General features: G+C 35.6%; 1 protein-coding gene across 5 annotated transcripts in view; it reads left to right on the forward strand.

The window, feature by feature from the left end:
* LOC100546330 (multidrug resistance-associated protein 1-like) overlaps window positions 1-20,032 on the forward strand; it is a 34,070-nt gene extending 14,038 nt beyond the window's left edge. For 2 of the 5 annotated variants that reach the window (XM_010722236.4, XM_085241175.1), the window contains 20 exons: window positions 157-303; window positions 1,525-1,609; window positions 1,723-1,789; window positions 2,917-3,043; window positions 3,610-3,786; window positions 4,286-4,453; window positions 5,852-6,038; window positions 7,734-7,803; window positions 8,707-8,764; window positions 9,942-10,161; window positions 10,584-10,738; window positions 11,730-11,885; window positions 12,739-12,938; window positions 13,709-13,835; window positions 15,093-15,194; window positions 16,049-16,192; window positions 17,030-17,188; window positions 17,849-18,015; window positions 18,951-19,145; window positions 19,600-20,032. In XM_010722236.4, the coding sequence (XP_010720538.2) occupies window positions 157-303; window positions 1,525-1,609; window positions 1,723-1,789; window positions 2,917-3,043; window positions 3,610-3,786; window positions 4,286-4,453; window positions 5,852-6,038; window positions 7,734-7,803; window positions 8,707-8,764; window positions 9,942-10,161; window positions 10,584-10,738; window positions 11,730-11,885; window positions 12,739-12,938; window positions 13,709-13,835; window positions 15,093-15,194; window positions 16,049-16,192; window positions 17,030-17,188; window positions 17,849-18,015; window positions 18,951-19,145; window positions 19,600-19,711 (2,823 nt within the window). In that variant the 3' untranslated portion in view covers window positions 19,712-20,032. The remainder of the gene's footprint in view (window positions 1-156; window positions 304-1,524; window positions 1,610-1,722; window positions 1,790-2,916; window positions 3,044-3,609; window positions 3,787-4,285; window positions 4,454-5,851; window positions 6,039-7,733; window positions 7,804-8,706; window positions 8,765-9,941; window positions 10,162-10,583; window positions 10,739-11,729; window positions 11,886-12,738; window positions 12,939-13,708; window positions 13,836-15,092; window positions 15,195-16,048; window positions 16,193-17,029; window positions 17,189-17,848; window positions 18,016-18,950; window positions 19,146-19,599) is intronic. The other 3 variants (XM_085241163.1, XM_085241153.1, XM_085241167.1) reach the window with 3 other exon arrangements.
* Window positions 20,033-21,188: the final 1,156 nt, after the last annotated feature.

The following is a 21,188-nucleotide window of genomic DNA, read 5'->3' on the forward strand; positions in this document are numbered from 1 at the left end:
CAGATGCAGACAAGTCCCTGCTTAATTATGAACAGAAACAGAAGTCCACTTGTTTGAAATGCAAACAAAACAGAACAAAAACAAAATTATATGTGCATAAATTTTAGTTCTACCATGAATTTGCGTCTTTTTTTTTTTTTTTTTTTCATTTAAAAGGTTTCATTGGCTACATTCGGAGTCTACTTTTATCTGGACAAGGAGCATGTTTTAACAGCTGCTAAAGTTTTTACATCTATTTCTTTGTTTAACATTTTGCGACTACCCTTGTTTGATTTACCATCTGTAATCTCTGCTGTAGCCCAGGTAAAGGAATTATGAGTAAGTGCTGTAAAGCTGATGTTTACTCTCCTTTTGATCTTCTGTCTTGCTTCATCTATAATTATGAATGATTAAATCATTTAATTATCTGTGGTTATGTTTGGTTAAGATAAAACTGCACACTGTTTCATGGTAGGAGAAGCATGAAGGATGTTTAAAGTGTGCCTTGCAAACTTAATAAGTGATAATGGGGTAGCACAGCTGATTGGGACTAAGCTTTCCATTTCTGATTTTAATTCTTTTAGTAGTCAAGACTCATCTTCTGCTCCTACTCTCTCAGCTTTTCATCTTCGCAGTCCAGTGAAAAGTGTAACCTATTTGGGCTGCACCTTTTTAAATAACTTGTTATATGTTGGAACCCTTTGTACCAAGTGGTGGAGGCCCAGTGTGGCCTCTATAGTGGCAAATTTCTCCAGTCACCACTGGAAGAATCAGAGCAAAAAAGGAGTAAAGCTGCTGAGGGTACCCAATCAGGAAATTTCAGCTCTAATTGTATACCAGTAGGGATGCTGCTAGCTTTTAAGACTCTATTAGGAGCATATTATATGAGCTGCCCATGAATGTACACTGTCACAGTTTTATACAACTCAGCTTTTTGTAAGGATAGAGACTAATGAAAGCAGCTACCTATGCTGATTTGTTTCCTCTGTGGTCTGTATCATGTTAGATCAAAAATGAATTTACCTGAGGTCTAGTTCCATTAACTTAAAAATTAGTGAAAGTTCATCTCATTCTGTGTCACAGCACAGTCTTGGACTGCTCATGATGAAATACTTTTTTGTCTTCATTGTTCTGTGAAGATAGTTACTGTACACTGTTGCATTAAAATATATATATTTCACCATATGTTTTTGAAAACAATCTAATTGAGTTGGAAGAAGCAGCCATTCAAAGATTAACTATGTCTTCTAACATTGATGACTTGATCATGTTCTGTTATTTTCTAATTGTCAAGCAGTACATTCTCAGGGAAAAATAAAACCAACACTTACTTAGTCTTAGTTTGTCTTAGTCTTAGTCTTTAGTTTGTTTAGTACTTTAAACAAAGTAAGTTTTTAAACACCTGAATACCCTCTTTTGAATGTCTTTAATTAAAACAAGGAATATATCTTTCCACACTGTTCAGAGTGTTTTAATGTTTTATTTAAGAATTCAGGTATCACAGGCATGTTGTGCTTACTATTTATATTTGTATTCTTCTTGCAGACTAAAGTTTCTCTGAGCCGTTTAGAGGATTTTCTGTTTGCTGAGAATCTTAACCCTGAAGATGTTGATACAAACTACAGTGGAAGTAAGCAGGAGTTACTCATTTGTAATTGGACATAAGTTTATATGGCTGATCATTAAGAATCTCAGCTGATGGAATGGGTTAGCAATTCTGCTCTTTTTTCCTTACTACGACAGACCATGCTGTTGAGCTTACTGCTACTTCTTTCTGCTGGGAGAAAAATGGCCTGCCAGTCTTAAAAAAGTAAGATTTTTATTATTTTTTATGAGCTCTGTTAGCTAAATGTGATATCTATAAAGTTTTTTTTCAGGATTAGTGTATACTGATTAACACTACTTCATGATGAAGATACCAGAAGGATATTATTATTTCCAGAATATTATTTCCAGATTATCCCATGTAATCTGCTTGGAATGTCAAATCTGACCTGGTTTCCCTCATGCTCCAAGAGGAGTCTCATAGCATGTGATTCCCCAGCTTAGTGAGTCATTTCTTAGGAGTAAATTCAGCTGTGTTTAAACTGCTACACAATGCATTCCTTGGAGTGTTAATAAGGAAATGGAGTAAACAAACTCAAGTGAAGACTCTGTTTGATAACCTCTGTTAAATTTTGCTAGGGCAGATGAGTAGGTTACGGCCTACCCAGTCTAACTCTCTCACCGTGCTGTCTGCCCTATTAATCTCAAGGTTAGAGGAGATGAGTTCCTGCGATACGGCATGGGTGTCCACATCTCAGACAGTGTAGCATGAAGTGTAATATCCAGGCATAAACTACCTTCATCAGCCTTAATTAAAGTCTGATGTAGTCTCTGTGTAAAGTCTTTCTTAATTTCATTTGTGCTTTAGACTCCGATCTGAAGGAAATATGTTTATCTTAGAATAGGATGTTCAAATCAGTAGGTGCTTAAATCGACATAGCACGGAGTACAGATGGAGCAAGTGACCTCCTTGTATCAAACGTGTGAGATCAGATCATACTTATTTTGCTAGCAAAATATGCAGAGGATGAGGGGCAGCCTTTTAATACTCAAATGTTTTTCTCACATTGTCTATAGTAGATGCTACATGACAAGTCTAGCAGTTCATTGTCTGAGTAAGGTAGAAAGTCAGCTACAGGCCTGGGAAGAATAAATCCACTTACTGTTTACACATTCTGCCATTTAATTGTACGAGGTGAGAGCAGAAGCTCTTAATCTGCAGACAGGTAAATTTATTCTCATTACTGCATATCAAAAGATATGTGAACTGATACACTGATTTCTCATTGTTTTGAGGGTAAAGCAGTATTTCTTTCTTGCAGTGACCACGTCCTAAACATGTGATGCAGTATTTACGAAGAGGGTGACTAATTTCTTCCTCAATATTTCCAGCTTGAGTGTCAGCATACCTGAAGGCTCTTTAGTTGCTGTTGTGGGACAAGTTGGATCTGGAAAATCATCTTTTCTTTCTGCACTTCTTGGAGAAATGGAGAAACTTGAAGGAACCGTTCATAGAAGAGTAAGATTGTCTGTCTGTCCCTCCACCCTCCCATCCTAACCCACCAGCCACTGACTAAATTAAGCAGAATTGCTTTTCAAAGTGCAGCTTTTACTTTTCATCTATTTGTGACGATAAAAATACTGGCAATAGAAGCTTTAGTACTACTTTCTTGAATCTCTTATCTTCAAATAAAAATTAACTGTATAAATATTTTTAATTGCTTTCAATCTAAGTAATTACAAAGCTATTCTCATTTCTTACATCTTATATCTAAAATGGATGCCCCTGATTGTCACTGAGATCTCTTCCTAAAAGACTTTACTCAGTGGAAGTCTCAGCTCTGTCAGGTTTATTGAAAGTATGTGCACTTATAGTAATTAGAGGCAAGCTGTTGTATAGTAGTATTCAACAGATTGTTTTTATTGTCTTAGTAAATATTTTAAAATTTTAATAATGTTTGAGTTATGTAAGTAATGTCTAGTTACTTTGAGATAAAGCTAGAATAGCAAACATATTTTAAATACTAGTTTTTTTGTGTGTTCAGAAAGCCCAAATAAAATGAATTTTCAATTCTTTGTATTCAGGGTTCAGTGGCTTACGTTGCTCAGCAAGCTTGGATTCAAAATGGCAGTTTACAGGAAAACATTCTCTTTGGCACAGATCTAAATAGATCATACTACGAGCTTGTTTTAGAGTCTTGTGCTTTGCTGCCAGATTTGGAACAATTACCCAATGGAGATCAAACAGAGATTGGAGAAAGGGTGAGAGTTTGACATGTCAGAAATTATTTGATAATTCAAGTTATGGCTTTTATGTTTTTATCTATGATCCATTTGATAATTTACACTGATGACTCAGTGTCATCAGATGATTCAGTGCTCAAACAAGTACATATAGCTCAACTCCTTACTTAGCTTTCAACTTCTGTTCAAGTTCTGAATTCTCACTAATTTTTAAAATGGCTCTTTTCTATGCAGATGTTTGAGTCACTCTTTATTTTCCAAGGGTACCCTGTATACTGTAAATAATGTCTGTAAATAGTAGTTAACAAGGTACGTTACATCTGCCCATTTTGGAATGGTAAGTTAATCAACAAAGGACAAACTTTAATTACTTGAAAATCCAAGTTATAACTTTTCTATTTTACAAAATTTACTTTAGATATCTGAAAAAATATAACAAATTGCCTGTGATAAACTGGTCTTCATAGTATTTTGTATTAAAATGTGGATTGTTTCAGCTTCCTTTTTTTTTTTTTAGGGTGTCAACATAAGTGGGGGGCAGAAACAGAGAGTGAGTCTTGCTAGGGCTGTGTACAGCAATGCTGACTTGTATCTTCTGGATGACCCTCTATCTGCTGTAGACGTACACGTTGGAAAACATCTTTTTGAGAAGCTCATTGGGCCTTCAGGTCTCTTAAAAAGCAAGGTAAAGCAGGGAGGCTGCTTCTTAAATTGGAGATTAACTGCTTTGTATAATTCAACTGACATAACTGCATTCTCTCAGTCATTCTGAGAAAGTTCCTCTCTTATCTATTGTGTTGAAAATTATTCTGAGTTAAGGGAATAAACAAAAAGCAGATGAATCCATAGCTCTGAAGCCTATCAAGTGGCCATAACACAGACTGAAAGAAAAAAAAAAAAAAAAAAGCTGAGAGCTGGCATAACCTGGTGTATGATCAGTAAGTATACAGATGTTGTAAAGTATTGGATGATCAATAAGTATACAGAGAAGTTAGGTTAGTAAGACTATCACATTGGAAAAGATAATCAGAGATAAATGAAGAGTGCTCACTGGTGTTACAGGCTCACAAGAAACTCCACAAGGAGAAATCTCCAGAGAGAAATTGTTCTTCAGTGGCAGTCAGCCCTTAAATGGGGTCTAGGAGAGCTGCAGCCAGGCTCCACCCCTTCTGGTCACAGAGCTGAATTGCCTTCACTTGTGTTCCCACAGCTGACTCAGTGCTCACCTCAGGTGATCAATCAGAGGTTCCGGCCATGATTCAACAGTTCCAATACACCTGGAAATTTGAGTTTTATGGCATTTGGCCATTCCACTTTGCTGATAGTTGTTGATGAGTGCAGTGATGTGTGTGGCATGGCAAATCGAGATGAAATCCTTTGTGGTTACTCTTGATGCCTTGCTGCTGTGAAGAAGTTATAGTCAACGCAGGTTATAAAAAGAAGGGCTTGTTGACTGAAGAAATTCCATAAGAGAAAGTGGAATCAGAGGAAATAAGTTTTTTCATGTAAGAACTGTTAATGTGGAAAGGTAAGATGGTTGTATGAATTAGTGCAGATTACTCCTGCTGATTCAAGCTTATTCCTGCAAAACACATGTATCATTGTGAAATGCTTACTTATTATGAATACTTATTATAAAGCACGTCTTTTACTTCCCCTCTCTACCTTTCCTCTTTTCTTACTTTGCTGCTTCATGGGTGATAAATATCTAACAGAAGAAAGAACTCCAGTAATGATAGGCTTCTTGGCAGATATAATAGTAAGACTATATCTAGTATGTTAGCAGCTGTAGTATCTGCTTTTTCTCTTTATGATTGAATCTAAACCATTCCTGAACATAGGATACACAGTAAGAAACAGGTAAGTACAAGTAATAAGGAATAGCTATAAGCATAAACTATTTGACATTACACTTGGCAATTTAAGGAGAAATGTAGTAAAGCTGGCAAAAAAAAAATGACTGTAGTAATAAGGTAGACAAGTAACCAAAATCCAAGAAAAATTCAGCTGCTATGTTAATAAAATGCCTACTTTTAATACTTGCTTTTTTTTTATATGGTGAAATGGAAAACACTGTTTTCAGACTCGTGTTTTGGTGACACATAACTTAACACTCCTGCCTCACGCTGATCTTATAATAGTAATGGAAGAGGGGAAAATAAGTGAAATGGGAAGCTACCAAGAACTCATTTCAAAGAGAGCTAAATTTGTTGAGCTTATTCAAGTCTTCAGTGAGGAGAACAGAAGTGAAAAGACAACCCCAAATGAAGGTGAGAACATTTGTATAGTGTATTTATTATTTTTCCTTTTCATTTAAGCTTCTCAAAATATTCTTTTCCCCTTCCTTGTAACAAACTGAATAATTTCTGTAAAATGAAAAACATTTCCATACATGTTTCGATATAAAATTATTGGTTGAAATTAAAAATAGAATTCAGGCTTTAGTTCTCTGAGATCAAATGACTTAGTCTTTCAATTAAAGGATGTACAATCAAGCTGCCTTATGCAGATATTTTTGCGTTTACATACTGATTAAGTACTTTGCTAAACTACCTGACTCTCTTAAGGTTCTGTTATTCAATAAATATTTAGAGGACATTTCAAATTTGTCTTCAAGTGTCAATGACTTATACTGGACGCTTCCCATTTTTTTCATCTTAGACTGCTGTAATCAAGGTAGAATGCATAGGAAAATATTATCCATTTGTAGAAGATAAATAAATGAAGCTTTTTGTACTTTTAAGAGATACTTCAGCCAACAAGTAGACAGCATAAACAAACAAAAATCACTTAATACCTTGAAAAAGCATATTTACAAACCATTTGCGTGTTTTCAGATTCAGTTCTGTACCCTCGTTGTTCAGTATGTGCTCCTCAGGCCAGGACTCCCAAATATTTGCTGAGATTTGATGGGGAGGAGGGGAAAGACAGAACAGCAAATTTGCAAGAGGCAGCAGGAAGCAGTCTTGGGCTGACTGTAGAGATGGTGGTGTGGGAAAACATGAACTAGTCATGAAGAGTGAGTAAAGACAGTATGTTTAACTATTGTTAATTCTAAGTTGCTCCTTTCAGACATTCAAGCAAACTATAATGTTGCAGTTTTTTTTTTTTAATATGCTTTTTAACTTCATATTGGGAGGGAAATTTACTTGCTGCCATAGTTCTAGTATTTTATTAAAATCATGGAATTGTTTGAATTCTAAGGAGTTGAAAGTCATCTAGTCCAGCTCCCCTGCAATGAAGAGGGAGGGACACTGGCAGCTACCTCAGGCTGCTCAGAGCCCTGTCCGGCTTAAACCTCGGATACCTCCAGGGACAGGGCACTTCTCTGGTCAACCTGTTCTACTGTTTCACTACCATTATTGTAAAAAAAAAAATTTTAATATCCAATCTAAATCTCCCCTCTTTTAGTTTGAAACCACTTCCTTTTGTATTACCATAACAGACCCTACCAAAGAGTCTGTCCCTTTCTGATAGCCCTCCTTTATACAGTGGAAGGCCTCTCTCAGATCTCCCTGGGGTCTTCTCTTCTCCAAGCTGCACAGCCCGAGCTCTCTCAGCCTGTCCTCGTAAGAGAGGTGTTCCATCCCTTGGAACATTTCTGTGGCCCTCCTCTGGACGTGCTCCAACAGATCCATGTCTCTCCTGTCCTTAGGATTCCACATCTGCACACAGCAGTCCAGGTGAGGTCTCACCAGAGCAGAGCAGAGGGGCAGGATCACCTCCCTACCCTGCTGGTCTTGCTTCTTCTGATGCAGCCCAGAAAACAACTGTTTCCTGGGCTGTGAGGGCACCTTGTTGCCTCATGTCTGTCTTGTCTCAAGACCAGGTTGACTTACAGGATTCATGACTTAAAGTACACCCACTCGTCACCGTGTTTCCTTTTTATTTCTAGATCCTTTCACTGTGCCCATCTACTCGTTGTATAATAATTGAAACAATTTTACTATTTTTTGCTTCTATAGCAAGTTCTTCAAATGAAGAGTGTCAACTAGGGAGGAGTCTGCAGCAAAGAGATTTGTTGAAACCCAGGCAGTAAGTATTAAAAAAACAATAGCCATTGCCCATCTGATGCAATGCTAGAGCAACCCTAAGTTCTTATACTGTAGGCTGTGTCATTATCCTCCGCTTTGTAAACATAGGTTAAGACTGAATGTCCCATTAGCAGTTGGCTGCAGAGTATGCACTTGGAGCTCATCTTCTGTTTTAGTTTTGTATGAAAGAAGTGCATTTGATGTGCTGCATGAGTTCAGGGGGTCTAGTTCATGGGCTGCTTCCCTGTCTAAAGTATGTCAAGTGAGAGTGAAGGGCACTTTCAGCCTTGGCAGCAGTTTCTAGTATATTATCAGGTTGTTTATGCTGTTTCTTCCATATTGATTTTTTCATTTTCCATCTTTAAAAAAACTGATCATCTTTCAAGTAGTGAGATGAGCTCCTTGATGAATTTCTAGTGCACTTTAGCGATATATCTGTAGGGCAGGAGGTAGTGCAAAGCTCCCCAGAGTAGAACAGACTCCACCAAACAAAGAGACAATGCAGAACACTTGAGCTTAATCACCTTGGATCAGATGTAGTAGAAACAGTCATGACAAATAATAAGCCTTATTCTTTGGCCCAGACAAGGGCTGAGATCCAAGTTGCAGCATACTTGCATGCCTCACAAAAGAGTGGTATTACATTTCTAGCTGCAGAGTCAGTCAGTGCAGGGCAAGCTCAGTTTTATCTGCACGTGACAATACAAGAAATGAAAAGTATATACCTAGTGTGGTCCTCTGATTAAGAAGTTTTTTAAACAAAAAATTAGAACAGCTAAGAGCGGATTGCATGTAAGAAAGAAAAATTTACAAGATTTCATAGTATACATTTTTATACTTGGATAAAAATGGATATATTTTAGTGGTTTACAAGGAGATTTGAAAGTATATTTCTTACTTTCAGTTCTTCAGATCAGTGGAAAATTCTCAGAAATAATAAGGAAAAAGTTGCCACTGGTGGTGTAAGTATCAGCAATAGAAAAAACTGAGGTGTTTGTGTTGTTTTTTTTTTGTTGTTGTTTTTGTTTTTTACACATAAGAGAAAATGTATTATTTTTCAGTTCACTTTCCTCTTCCTTGTTAGAACAGCCTGGCATTTAATCGCTGCATTTAAAATAAATCTTAGAATTTTTTACTGATCTTTAACAATCTACCCTGACATCTTTCTATCTATATGATCTCTAGATTGTGTCTGTTTTGTGTATTTCAGAAAGAAGACATTTAAAAGATTTTACTTAAGAAAAAAGTCTCTCTGTCTCATTTTTAGGAGGTTTAAATACCTGTGTGCTGGAGCAGAGACTAGAAATCTTGCTAATACTGAAGGACTAGTGTTATTAGTCCTTCAGTATTGTTTTGTGTTAGAAATGTACTTTTTGCAGTCCTCAAAAAAAAGAGAGAGAGAGAGAGAGGTCTGCCACTGCTAGGGAGATGGAAAAGAACAAATGAAGTAGAATGTGAAGAAGATCAAAATTTCCTCAGAAATAAAATAAGAATAGGGATGTGGACAAGAACTGAGTTTCCAGTGAGAAGACAGACGTAGGCACAGAACCTATACTACTGTTATCACTTCCACCTTTCTGTTGGCCCAAGTTTCTCTCTGATAACTTCATGTACAGGATGATGAAAACTCTATCCTTCTATGTCAAGTTCCCTTGACTTCAGTAGCCCATAGAAGCAGCTTTAAAGTTTCTAACTACAGTGATGAACAGGAGTAATACTTGCTTTAAGTAAACTGCATGCTGAGTTTTTTTTTTATTTGTTTGTTTCCTGTTTTGTTTTTGTTATTGGTAGCAGTGGTGGTGTGTTTTTTGATTGGATTATTTGATTATTAAAGAATAATTGTTTAATAATTTGTGTATCTAAGATTGTTGAAGTCTGTTGCTGCAAAGTGTCACAAGCAAGGTTGCCTAGGATACATATGATTAAAAAACAGAATGTAGTCGATGGTGAAACCTTTTAGCACTATGATTTTATATACCTTAGTTATCAGATTTAGGAAATGAAGAAATTCTGTAGATTTATTGCGAATTTAATATATTCAGTGTCCATTGTATAATATCTATTTGTCTTCAACAATGATACTGTTTTTATGAGTAATTCTTATTGTTATTATTATTAACAATTATTTTTATAATTCAGATGAAAATGTCAGTTGTTTTAAAATACCTTCAAGCCTTTGACTGGCGATGGATGTGGCTATCCGTGGCTGCTTATTTAGGACAAAATGCACTAGCCATTGGGCAAAATCTGTGGCTTAGCACCTGGACTGCAGAGACATCAAAAATCAGTGATTTCACAGAATGGCAACAGTCACGAAATTACAAACTTGGTATTTATGGGCTTTTGGGATTCTTACAAGGTAAGTATGAGCATTTATGACTGGTTTCCCACCATTTGCCAACTTTGATCTACCAAAATGTTTATTACTAGAGAAATAATACTAGTTGTTTCATAAACAGATTTATGTGCAATACGATGCAGTTGTTTAACCTGGGAGAGGAGCAGCAGAATAGATATACAGCAGCGTAGAAAATGCTTTTTAACTTTTATACTTCTGAGTTCTTAGAACATCTGAATGTAATCAAATGAAGTTCTGTATGTTAGCATGTTAGGGAGGGAAGTGTGCTAGCTTGAGACTTAATTGCAGGGAGGACATGCTTACAAAGAAGTAAAATTTATCAACAAAATGCCAATGCAAAAACTTGCTAAAACCAAGGTATGAAGTTAAATCCTCTCCCTCCCCTACCATTCAGACTGTCTTTTACTTTATCTGTTCCCAAGGACTGCTTGTTTGCTGCGGTGCCTACGTGCTCACCCAGGGCTCCCTTGCTGCTTCTAGGACATTACATCATCAGCTGTTGGACAGTGTATTGCACCTTCCTCTTCAGCATTTTGAAACTAATCCAGTAGGTCAGATCATCAATAGATTCACAAAGGTAAATGGAAAACTCATGACTGTTTTCTCTTTTAAGAAAATGAAGCTCGAGTAGCTACAGATTTAATCCTGTTTAGTTCTATAGAAAAATAAAAGATATCAAAGTAAATGAACGCAATATCTAATGAATGAAAGCTGCTTCTCTGCATAAGAACTTACAGAAATGTCTGTACCTACTTTCATGCAAAATACCCAAAATATTTCATTAGCAAAAGTTGTATAGACCCTACCTATGATCATTAAGATGCCATTTGTTAATTTTTACTCCCACAGTACAATGAGTTTACTAGACAAAAATCTAATCCACTTTTTCTAATAAGTAGGTCTGTTATTTTTTTGTTTGCATATCAGAATCAGATGTTGTTGCCAAAACCAATGAATACATCAATTCACATTCTCTAGTGTATATAGACTTACAGTGAATGTTATTTTCTGGTGTTTTTTGCTTGGTTTTTGGAGCACTTTGACTTTACTTGGGACTTCTTATTATACAGACAAATGTTATTTACTGTGATTTTAATACTTCCTGGTCTTGTCAAAAATAGCTTGTTCAGATTGTTGCAATGTATGACTAATTAATCCAAATGCAGTAACTGGTGAGGGCTGTGTATTTTAGAATAGAGCTGATGCTATCTGTGTAATATGCTAAGAAGTCAGTTGATACGGGTTTCATTAAAGCCTCTGTTTTTTAATAGCGTTATATTATAAACAAGATTTGAAATTGTGTTACTGTGTACAGTAGGAGATTATTTCAGTACACTTCAGACTTATTAACTGCTTACATAGAAGAGCCTGTTCTCTGACATGCCATAAGTACTATAAAAGACATTTTATCTAGTTCACCTTTAGAAAAATAATATTCATATATGAATATATGTCATTAGGACGTAATTAGGTGGGGAGCATTTCTACTAACTTATATTGAGGGTGTTATAGTTTATGTAGTAGCAAAATTTACTCAAAAATCTTGATTCTTCTGTGCATTGTTACAGGACTTATTTATAGTGGACATACGTTTTCATTATTACTTACGAAGTTGGCTGAACTGTACACTAGATGTTGTTGGAACCGTTCTAGTTATCACGTTTTCCTCACCACTGTTCATAGTGGTAGTTATTCCCCTGGGATACTTGTATTTTATTATCCAAGTAAGTTCATTAGGCTTTTGTAATGTTTTCTAGTTGTATGTACATAAGATTTCCAAAACAAACAACATTACAGGCTTAAATTATTACTCACAGCGGAAAAAAAATCTACAGAATGCATCTAAATTTACTTGCACAAAAAAATCTTCTAACTTGTTAAAAGGAAATTAGAAGAGTCCTAGAATATATCCTGTAGTGCTTAGGAACTTTCAACAATTTTTATTTTTCTCCTTACATTTTCTTTTCTTAGACAGATACAATATTGATGTAAAAATAGACTGATGCCTTGTTACCTTGCTGTTTTGTTTTTTTTTTTTTGGCTAAAGTGTCAGTTATGCTATGGAGATACTGAAAGGTAATGTTTCAGAAAGACTAACGGTTGCATTCCTGTTTCTTGAGGCTCAAAGTACATGTCTAATTAAGACTTCAAGTGTTCTTAAAACAAGAATGTATATGAAAGAAAAGAAGGCATGGATTCAGTCTCTGCTAAGGAATTTAAATGCAGGCATTATTACATTAAAGAAGTAAAAAACAATTTTCATGTGAAACAGCATTCTGTTTTTCAAGTTTACATGGAAGTTCTAGTTGGTTGCTATGTGCCTCTTGTAGTTAGATAACTTGGGAATTATTTGCTTTTAATTCAACCTTCCCAGTAATATATATTACATTTTTCAGCATTAAAGTGTCGGTGTAATTTTTTTCCAACTTCTTCATATGCAACATTTACAGGAATTACTTAACAGCTTTAGAAGAACTGGAAAAAAATATATAAAATAATATTAAATAATTTAAAATAATGTAAAGGAAACTGTAACAAGTTAAGATGTCCGTTTTTTTTCCTGTACTGTTTGATTAGCGATACTACATAGCAAGCTCCCGACAGATTCGACGGCTAGCAGGAGCATCACATTCTCCTGTCATCTCCCACTTCATGGAGACTATCCTAGGAGGATCAACAATCCGAGCATTTGGCCATCAGGAGAGATTCATTAGAAAAAATAATGATGTTGTATATGAGAACTTAGTTTATTTCTACAACAATGTCATCTCAAACAGGTACTTTATAGCACCTCTGACTGAAACCTTTGGATGTAGAATTCTACAACGATTGTGTTTCCTTTAGTCAGAGCAAAGCTACTTGAGAAACAGGATAAGAACAATTTATCTAATGTCCTCTGTAATGAGTGCACAGATGATGTCTAAGCACTAGGATGATTTCTTCTTTGTGTACCAGAAACTAGCAGGTTAATAGAAAGTATGCATGTGCTGTTTAGGATGAGAATACCAACAACAAAAGATGGATTATAAACATGGACTACGTACTGTATTGCAATTAATACTTCCTCTACCAAGCTTATGAACAAATGAATTTTATATTGCAGTAGTTCATGTGGTAGTAACATGGCCTATTCCTACAGTAATAAGAATGGAATCTCAGGTTTAAGGGAGTAAGAGCATTTCTCTTCCCCCACTTGTGATTCGGTTCAGCTACAGATAGAGATTAGCATGAAGAAGATTTTCTATTGTAGTTTTCAGTCATATACTTGAATTTTATCTGGATAGGAAGAGTTGAAAAGCCATATGAGTAGTGAAGAGAGCATTAGTCATCTGTGGAGAGACTGCGTTTTGTTCTTAACTGTGCTACTTGTTTTAGACATCATATTCCCTCTCCATACCATCTGTGAAATTGAATGGTGGTACATACCTTCTCTGAAAGGAAAGTTGGGGCACAGCTCTAGAAGAGCCATTATTAGCAGTATGTTCACTGCACTCAGAGAAAAAGAAAAATTTGCAGTAACTCATTTTCTTTGACTTGTTTACTGCAGGTGGCTATCTGTCAGGCTTGAATTTCTAGGGAATTTAATGGTGTTCTTTGCTGCACTGTTTGTAGTACTGGCTGGAAATACAGTGAGTTCTTCTACAGTGGGTTTATCAATATCATACGCTCTAAATGTAAGTCATGGAATAATTTTTTGCTGCTATCACATTCCCTATGAAAAGGGAAGAATAGGTTCAGTGAAGTTGAGTAGATAATGTATACGGTGGGGGCAGTTAATAAATCCCAAAACAAGGACAACTTTGTTCTGTAAGTTCCTTTAATTCTGGGAAGCCTCACAGTAATTATTTTTTTACCTTGAATTTAGATGAAATGAGAGTTATTAGAATATACTTAAAAATCAAGTTAATCACACTACGTATGGCTTACTTTTAACTATTTTGTTAAATCAAGTGTAAGAAACCAGGTCATATTCAAATATATTTCATATTTTATTTCTTGTTCTTCTTCACTTACTGAATATTATGTGGGGATACTTACTTTAAAAGTTTATTAAAATCATTTACTTTTCGCATTGTGCGTGTAAAAATTTGAGAGCTACATTAGCAGAGTGTCCTGTAGTAAGATGAACTGTATTGATAGGTTTCTAATTTAGATAAGTCTTAAGTATCACATATACTTAGACTAAAGCATCCAGAATTTCTTTAATGTGTGGTGCTTAAGAGCATAGCAACGTCCAGATTCTCACCATGGAAAGTACTTCAGAAATAATAGAAACTGAGAAGGGAGATAGGCAGGAGGAGAGCCTGGGGAGAAAAAGTAAGAGAGGAAAAAGAGGGAGAAAGAGAATTGCCTATCCTGCTATACCTACATTACCCCCAACTTAGAAGAATTCCATTCTTTACTGTTCTCTCCGAATAACTATCATTTATATCATGTACTCAGTGATGACAGTGCCAGGTACTGCATGGTGTTCCACCTTCATCTGACATGAAATTCACACCAGTCTTTATTTAGCTACAGAGAAAATCTCAAAACAATTGAATCATACAAAAAAGAAACAAAAACCTCTTTGGGCTCACTTTTTTCCCCTGTATCTAGAGGCAAAATTGTTACTTACCTGATTACACAAAGGTCATACTGATTCTGCCTGCAGAAACATTCCTCATGTTTGAAGAATTTGGCAGACACAACAGATCAGATGATTATCTCCAATATAGATTATTTTATGTGTGTGGTATTAGTGTACATTATCTAGGAAATAGTGTAATGATGTGTCCACAATATGAGCCACATATTGTAGCTTCCTTTCACATGTTATACTATTACTGTGTGCTTGTGAAATGATTCAGTTTGGGTAATTTTTGAAATCATTAAGCTGTGTTCCAGTATAGTTGAATTGTTACATTCTACAATGCAACTTTCTTCTCCAGATAATTCAGAGTCTAAATTTTTGGGTGCGTAAAGCATGTGAAATCGAGACCAATGCAGTTTCAATTGAAAGAGTTTGCGAATATGCAAACATGGATAAAGAGGTGAGCATTCTTTTTGGAATAGTAAATGGATATTTAGTTTGTGTACAAAGAAAATGATGTAGATTTGATTTAGTATTGGTTTGTGGTAAAAGCTGGCTATAATTTATTACATACTTTGTCAATTTTTTTACTAATGTGCAGCTTATCCATTCTATCTACAGTTACCATTTTTATATTGAAACAGTGAATTATTTGGCATCCTTCTTAGTAATAGATTTTCCAGTAAGACTAATTCACCTGCAGCTCAGGTCAACTTTCCATGCTTTGTGCAACCAAGAAGAACATTTTAAGAGTGGCAAACAGGGAAGAGAGGCATTGTTATTCACATATCTGAAGAGGCATTTATTTCAAAGCTCTTGGCCTTGGTTATTGTGTTTTTTGAAAGTAGTACCCAGAGAAGTAAAAGTCTGTCTCAGAAACAAGTCCCTCTTCTGTGTCTTTTTTTTCTTTTACCCTCCCCCATGTTTTTGTTTCTTTATGTTAACATCTTGCTTTTCTTTCGTACTCCTTAAAACAAAATGTTTCTCATACAATGTGTGTTGAAAATATCTGGAAGATTAGACTTTGGATTAAATTCAGTTCCTTCCCTGTCAAATAAGGGAACTATTAGAAACTACACAGTTCAGCTTCTTAAATGACTATATAATTTTCTTAAAAACAAACAAACAGATAAGTTGGAATGTTGTTGCTGGCTACATCATTTAAAGAAATTTTTCCTTCCCTTATATCACAATGGAATTATTCTAAACTACTGGGAGTTCTAGATGTATATAATTTTCCTATTTTTTTTTTTTTTAAATGATTTGGGACTTATTTCCTGGTATATACTTAAATAACAGTGCTTTTAATTCCAGGAACCATGGATTACATCAAAAAGACCACCAGTAGGTTGGCCTGATAGAGGAATAATAGAGTTTGTTAACTACAAAGCTCAGTACAGGAAGGATCTTGGTTTGGCCCTGAATGACATCTCCTTTCAGACACGGAATAAAGAGAAGGTATTGTATATAATAAGAAATAAGTTAGAAGCATAAACTTCTGTTTCTGGACTTTTTATTTCAAAAATATCTCATATGAATAGACTCCAATACTAAATATACCAAGATTATGTTGAACAGAAAAAATGATAAGTGACTAAGATATTAAAGAAAAAAAACAAATGAAAAAATGAAAAATATTTTCTCCTACTCTGTAGAAGTTCTTATCCCTGTTAGAAGTGGAGGTAATGTTCTATTTCCCACCCTTCCCCACATACTATGACGGGCAAATATCTCATTGAATTTGAGATAAAGCTTTATTTAACTTTGGGGGAAAAGAAAAGCGTAGGGAAAAATATTACAGTTAAAATACTTTTAGCATTTATGCTAATGCTAATTATTTTAATGTTATTTGTTACAAAGACTACGTTGAAACTGTTCTAGATTTTTCAACCAAATAGGACATTTCTAAGATCCAAATTTGAAATAAAAAATCTTTCCACTGTGCTGAATATTTCTGTAGAAAACTATATTAAAAGCTATATATTAGATTGGAGTTAAGCAGCTTTGGGTTTGGGATCAAAGAACACTGAACAGAACCTAGTTTTGAGTAGTTCAGCTGAGGAGTGCTAGACAAAAGAAGGCATAAGTAAAGGCTTCCTATTGAACGAGGCATAGGCTGGAGGCAGAGCTGTGATTGTAAGCATGTCAAGAGTGAGTTTTAAACAATTTTATCCACCTATAATGTTGGTGAAATAAACAGAAGATTAAAGTTAAAACTGAAATTATTAGTCGTTTTTTATATACAGCACTCAGCATAGAAAGTTATAGTCTTTACCAGTAAACTTTTTGTTTCAGGTTGGAATTGTAGGGAGAACAGGAGCTGGTAAATCAACACTCACAAATTGCTTGTTTAGAGTTCTAGAGGGATCTGGAGGCAAAATAGTTATAGATGGAATTGATATATCAACTATTGGACTCCATGACCTGCGTGGAAATCTTAACATTATTCCACAGGTGAGATGTGTTTTTCAGATGACTTTTTGGTGTGTGTGTGTGCTTGTAACACAAAACATTTAAGTTTTGTGGAGTATTTTTTTTTACTTTGTTGACTTGAGGAAATTTTTTTTTTTTTTTTTTTTTGAGAAATTACAAGCCGGAAGTCTATAGACTGCCAAAAGACAGAGACATAAAACTCCAATAGAATGTTATTGCTCAACATTTCAGTTGAACAGTAATCTTTAGTAATGCTTGCATAGTGCTATCTTGAAAAAATGTCGTGATTATTGCATGTTGGTATTTACGTGGAAGAAATCTCAAAACAGGTCAGACCAAAAGTGTGACATTAGGTTTTATTGTGCCAGATTTAGTTTAACAATCTTAGCCAGAATAACTTGCGCTCTCCAGGAGCAGTCTATGCATGACTCTGTAAGTCTATGCATGCTGCTTTCAAGTCTCAACTGCATCACTAATTCATAGGGAATAAAGTAATGTATAATCACGAATCATGTATGTACATAAGTTGTCCTGAAAGTAATGCTTCCTGTTTATTTCCATGGAAACAACAACAGATCCAAAATTACTTATTTCGCTTTCCTACGTTAATGCAATGTTGTGTTATAGCATACTCTTTAAGTCTGTGTTGGAACTTTGTACTCAAACTCTGCTATTATTTAGGATCCCATCTTGTTTTCTGGGACACTGCAGTCAAACTTGGATCCACTTGGAAAACACTCTGATCATGAACTGTGGGAGGCACTGGAACTGTGTGACTTAAAGAGTTTTGTCCAGTCACTTCCAAAGAAGCTCCTTCATGAGATTTCAGAAGGTGGTGAAAATCTCAGGTATATAAATAGCAAGTGCTGTTGTAGTTATTTTCTGATACTGTAAAACTGTGTTTTCTTTCCACATAACTTGTTACAGAAATTATCAATATAAAGATTACTCTTCTCCACTCCAAATAGAAGTATTGGTAGTAGGACTTCCTTCACGGTTTTGAGGTCATAACTATATGAAGTCCTGTAGCCTATGTTGTATGGGAAGCAAAGGAAGTGGTTTCAGCTTAAGTATATAAATGAATGGGGAATGGGGGCTTCATGTACCACCTAATTAGATCTGGAAGAAACATGCTTGTTTACTCATTTATTTAAAAAAAAAAAAAAAAAAAAAAAGGCAAAACTACAGTGAACTTTTTTACTCTATGGGATTAGGCAAAGCAACTCATTTTTAATTTGTAGAATGTTACCCCATAGAAATGTAAGGAGAGTGACACTTGAAATATAAGGACACCGACAAATAGTGAAGCTTTCAGCAGCAAAGAGACAAGCAGTAATTTAAATGGAGCATATTGAAAAATAACTTGAGTTTTTTAGGACAGATTATTTTCAGAAATATCTGCAAGGCATACACCAGAGGTAACATACAGGAATATCCAGACTTCTGAATGTTATTATATTCAGTCTGGCCAATTCAGGTTCCCCATAATAATATGAATACCGAAATTGAGGGCAAAGCTAGGTTTAAAAGACACTCCATATTTACTGTTGGTACACGGTGTGAGAAGGAATAAGAATTTTCAAAATTAGGTGGATATATTTCGTCAGAGTTTTGAGAATTATGAAGCTTTTTAGGGGAAGTTGGAATAGATAGGCTCCATACTAGTCCCAGCTTTAGGTCAACAACATCTGCTCCAGTGTCTAGGTGTAAGTAGTGAAGAAACAAGATCATTCTCCCCTTCCTCAAAGTGCCTAACCTGAGCTTCTTGATGTATTTTTAACAGTGTTGGCCAGAAACAGCTGGTCTGTCTGGCCCGTGTTTTGCTACGAAAGAAAAAAGTCCTAATCCTTGATGAAGCGACAGCTTCCGTTGACATGGAAACTGATAACTTGGTGCAGTCCACCATCAAAAGAGAGTTTTACAACTGCACAATATTAACAATAGCCCACAGATTACATACAGTCATGGATTCAGAAAGGTAAGTTAAGTTTTGATATGTCATTTAAAAATTAATGGCTGCTTTTAGATGCATGAGTTTGCAGACCTATAATATTTACTCTTTTTTCCTTAGTAGCTTTGTATCTGTACAACCCAGTGTATCACAAAAGTCTTGGGTATCAGTCTTAATTAAAGGTTGATAACCTTGTATTCTGTTTCCATGTTCTAATTACATTTTTTTCCTGCTAGGTTGCAAGTATTAGCTACTGTTATGAACACTTAATTTTCTAGAACAAAGGGACACACTGCAGAATTTTTACCAACTGAGCAAACATTCCATTTCCAAAAGGCTTTATTAATATGGGTATAACTAGTTTTAGAAAGCAATGATAGATCTTCTAAGTAAGAGTTCCAGTTAGTAGGTATCTGTAGAAGGACTGGAAAATATGGTTGAATTTTTTATCTTCTGTAATCTTTATGCTTTTGTGTTGTAGAGTGCTTGTTCTGGATGCAGGAAGGATTCTAGAGTATGATACACCACATAATTTGTTACAACGAAAAGGTGCCTTTTCTAAAATGGTTGCAGAGGCGGGTATAACAAGATAAAGAAGACTAATTAATGAATTCTTAACGAAGATGAGAATTCCTTGAACCAGTACGCTCTCTAAAGATATGCAGAATTCCTGATGTTATGAACTTCCTTGAAAGTTCTTGACAACATTGCTGTTTACTACAACTACAGTCCATACATAATGATCAGGTTTCTTAAATCAACTTCCTGTTTTTATACAAATCACTGATTTTGATTATGTTGGTACTGGACCAACACAATGAAGGAGTGATTTTCATGGCGTATTTTAAATATTGCACTAGTAAAGATGGATTGAAAAAAAATAAATTTTGCTCATCACACAGTGAAGAATTAAATAGTGCTTTATTAAATTGCTTGGTCATGATGCCCATTTAGTTAATACATTCTTATATAATCATGAATATATAAAACCCCAAACAACTTACTGTATGGACATACAAGCAGATCTCACCTTATGCTAATTTTTAGGATATACGCATGTTTTTGCATATATGCTTCAGTCATTCTTGGGCAGCAAACTTATTTATATTGATTTTTCTGTTTTTTGACTTTGTGATTTCTCAACAACTGAAAAATTATTTCAAACAGTTGAAAAAATGTAAATTCACAGAATCACAGAATGGCCAGGGTTGGAAGGGACCTCAAGGATCATGAATCTCCAACCCCCCTGCCACATGCAGGGCCACCAACCTCCACATTTAATACTAGACCAGGCTGCCCAGGGTCCCATCCAGCCTGGCTTTGAACACCTCTAGGGATGGGGCATCCATAACCCCTCTGGGCAGCCTATTCCAGCACCTCACCACTCTCATAGTAGAGAACTTCCCCCTGACATCCAACCTAAATCTTCCCTCTCTCAACTTAAAAGCCATTTCCCCTTGTCCTGCCATTATCTACCCTTTCCAAGAATTGGCTCCCATCCTGTTTATAGTCTCCCTTTAGGTACTGAAAGGCTGCAATTAGATCACTCAGTAGCCTTTTCTCCAGGCTGAACAAGCCCAACTCCCTCAGCCTGTCTTTGTAGAGGAGGTGCTCCCAGTCCTCTGTTCACCTTTGTGGTCTTCCTCTGGATTCTCTCCAACAGCTCTCTGTTTTTCTTGTATTGTTTTTACAAAATAGGTCAAGCTATTTGCTAACAGATTTTAATGCAAAACTCTACTGTTTAGAGCTACTCAAAAGAATATGTGTATTATTGAAAGTTTCAGTTAAACATTCCTGTGCTTCTTAAGCCATCTAAATATTGCCATTTTTACTACACATCCTTAAACTCTTCAATACTAGCTGTGGTTGGAATGGGTTAAAAGAGTAAGATTGGCGAGGAGGATAAGAATTGAAGACTAGTGAGGAGGACTGTAAACATGCTCAAGTGACCTTGCAGCTGCAATGACCTGAAGTCTGGAGAGCAGTCATGGAGGAAAACATATATTTTTTGTTTATCCTGTGTATTTGACAAGCTAACATCTGTATATAGATCACACAGGTGTGTGGTAG

This window comes from Meleagris gallopavo, chromosome 1 (genome assembly GCF_905368555.1).
Source record: "Meleagris gallopavo chromosome 1, MGAL_WU_HG_1.1, whole genome shotgun sequence".
In the NCBI taxonomy this organism is placed as follows: domain Eukaryota; kingdom Metazoa; phylum Chordata; class Aves; order Galliformes; family Phasianidae; genus Meleagris; species Meleagris gallopavo.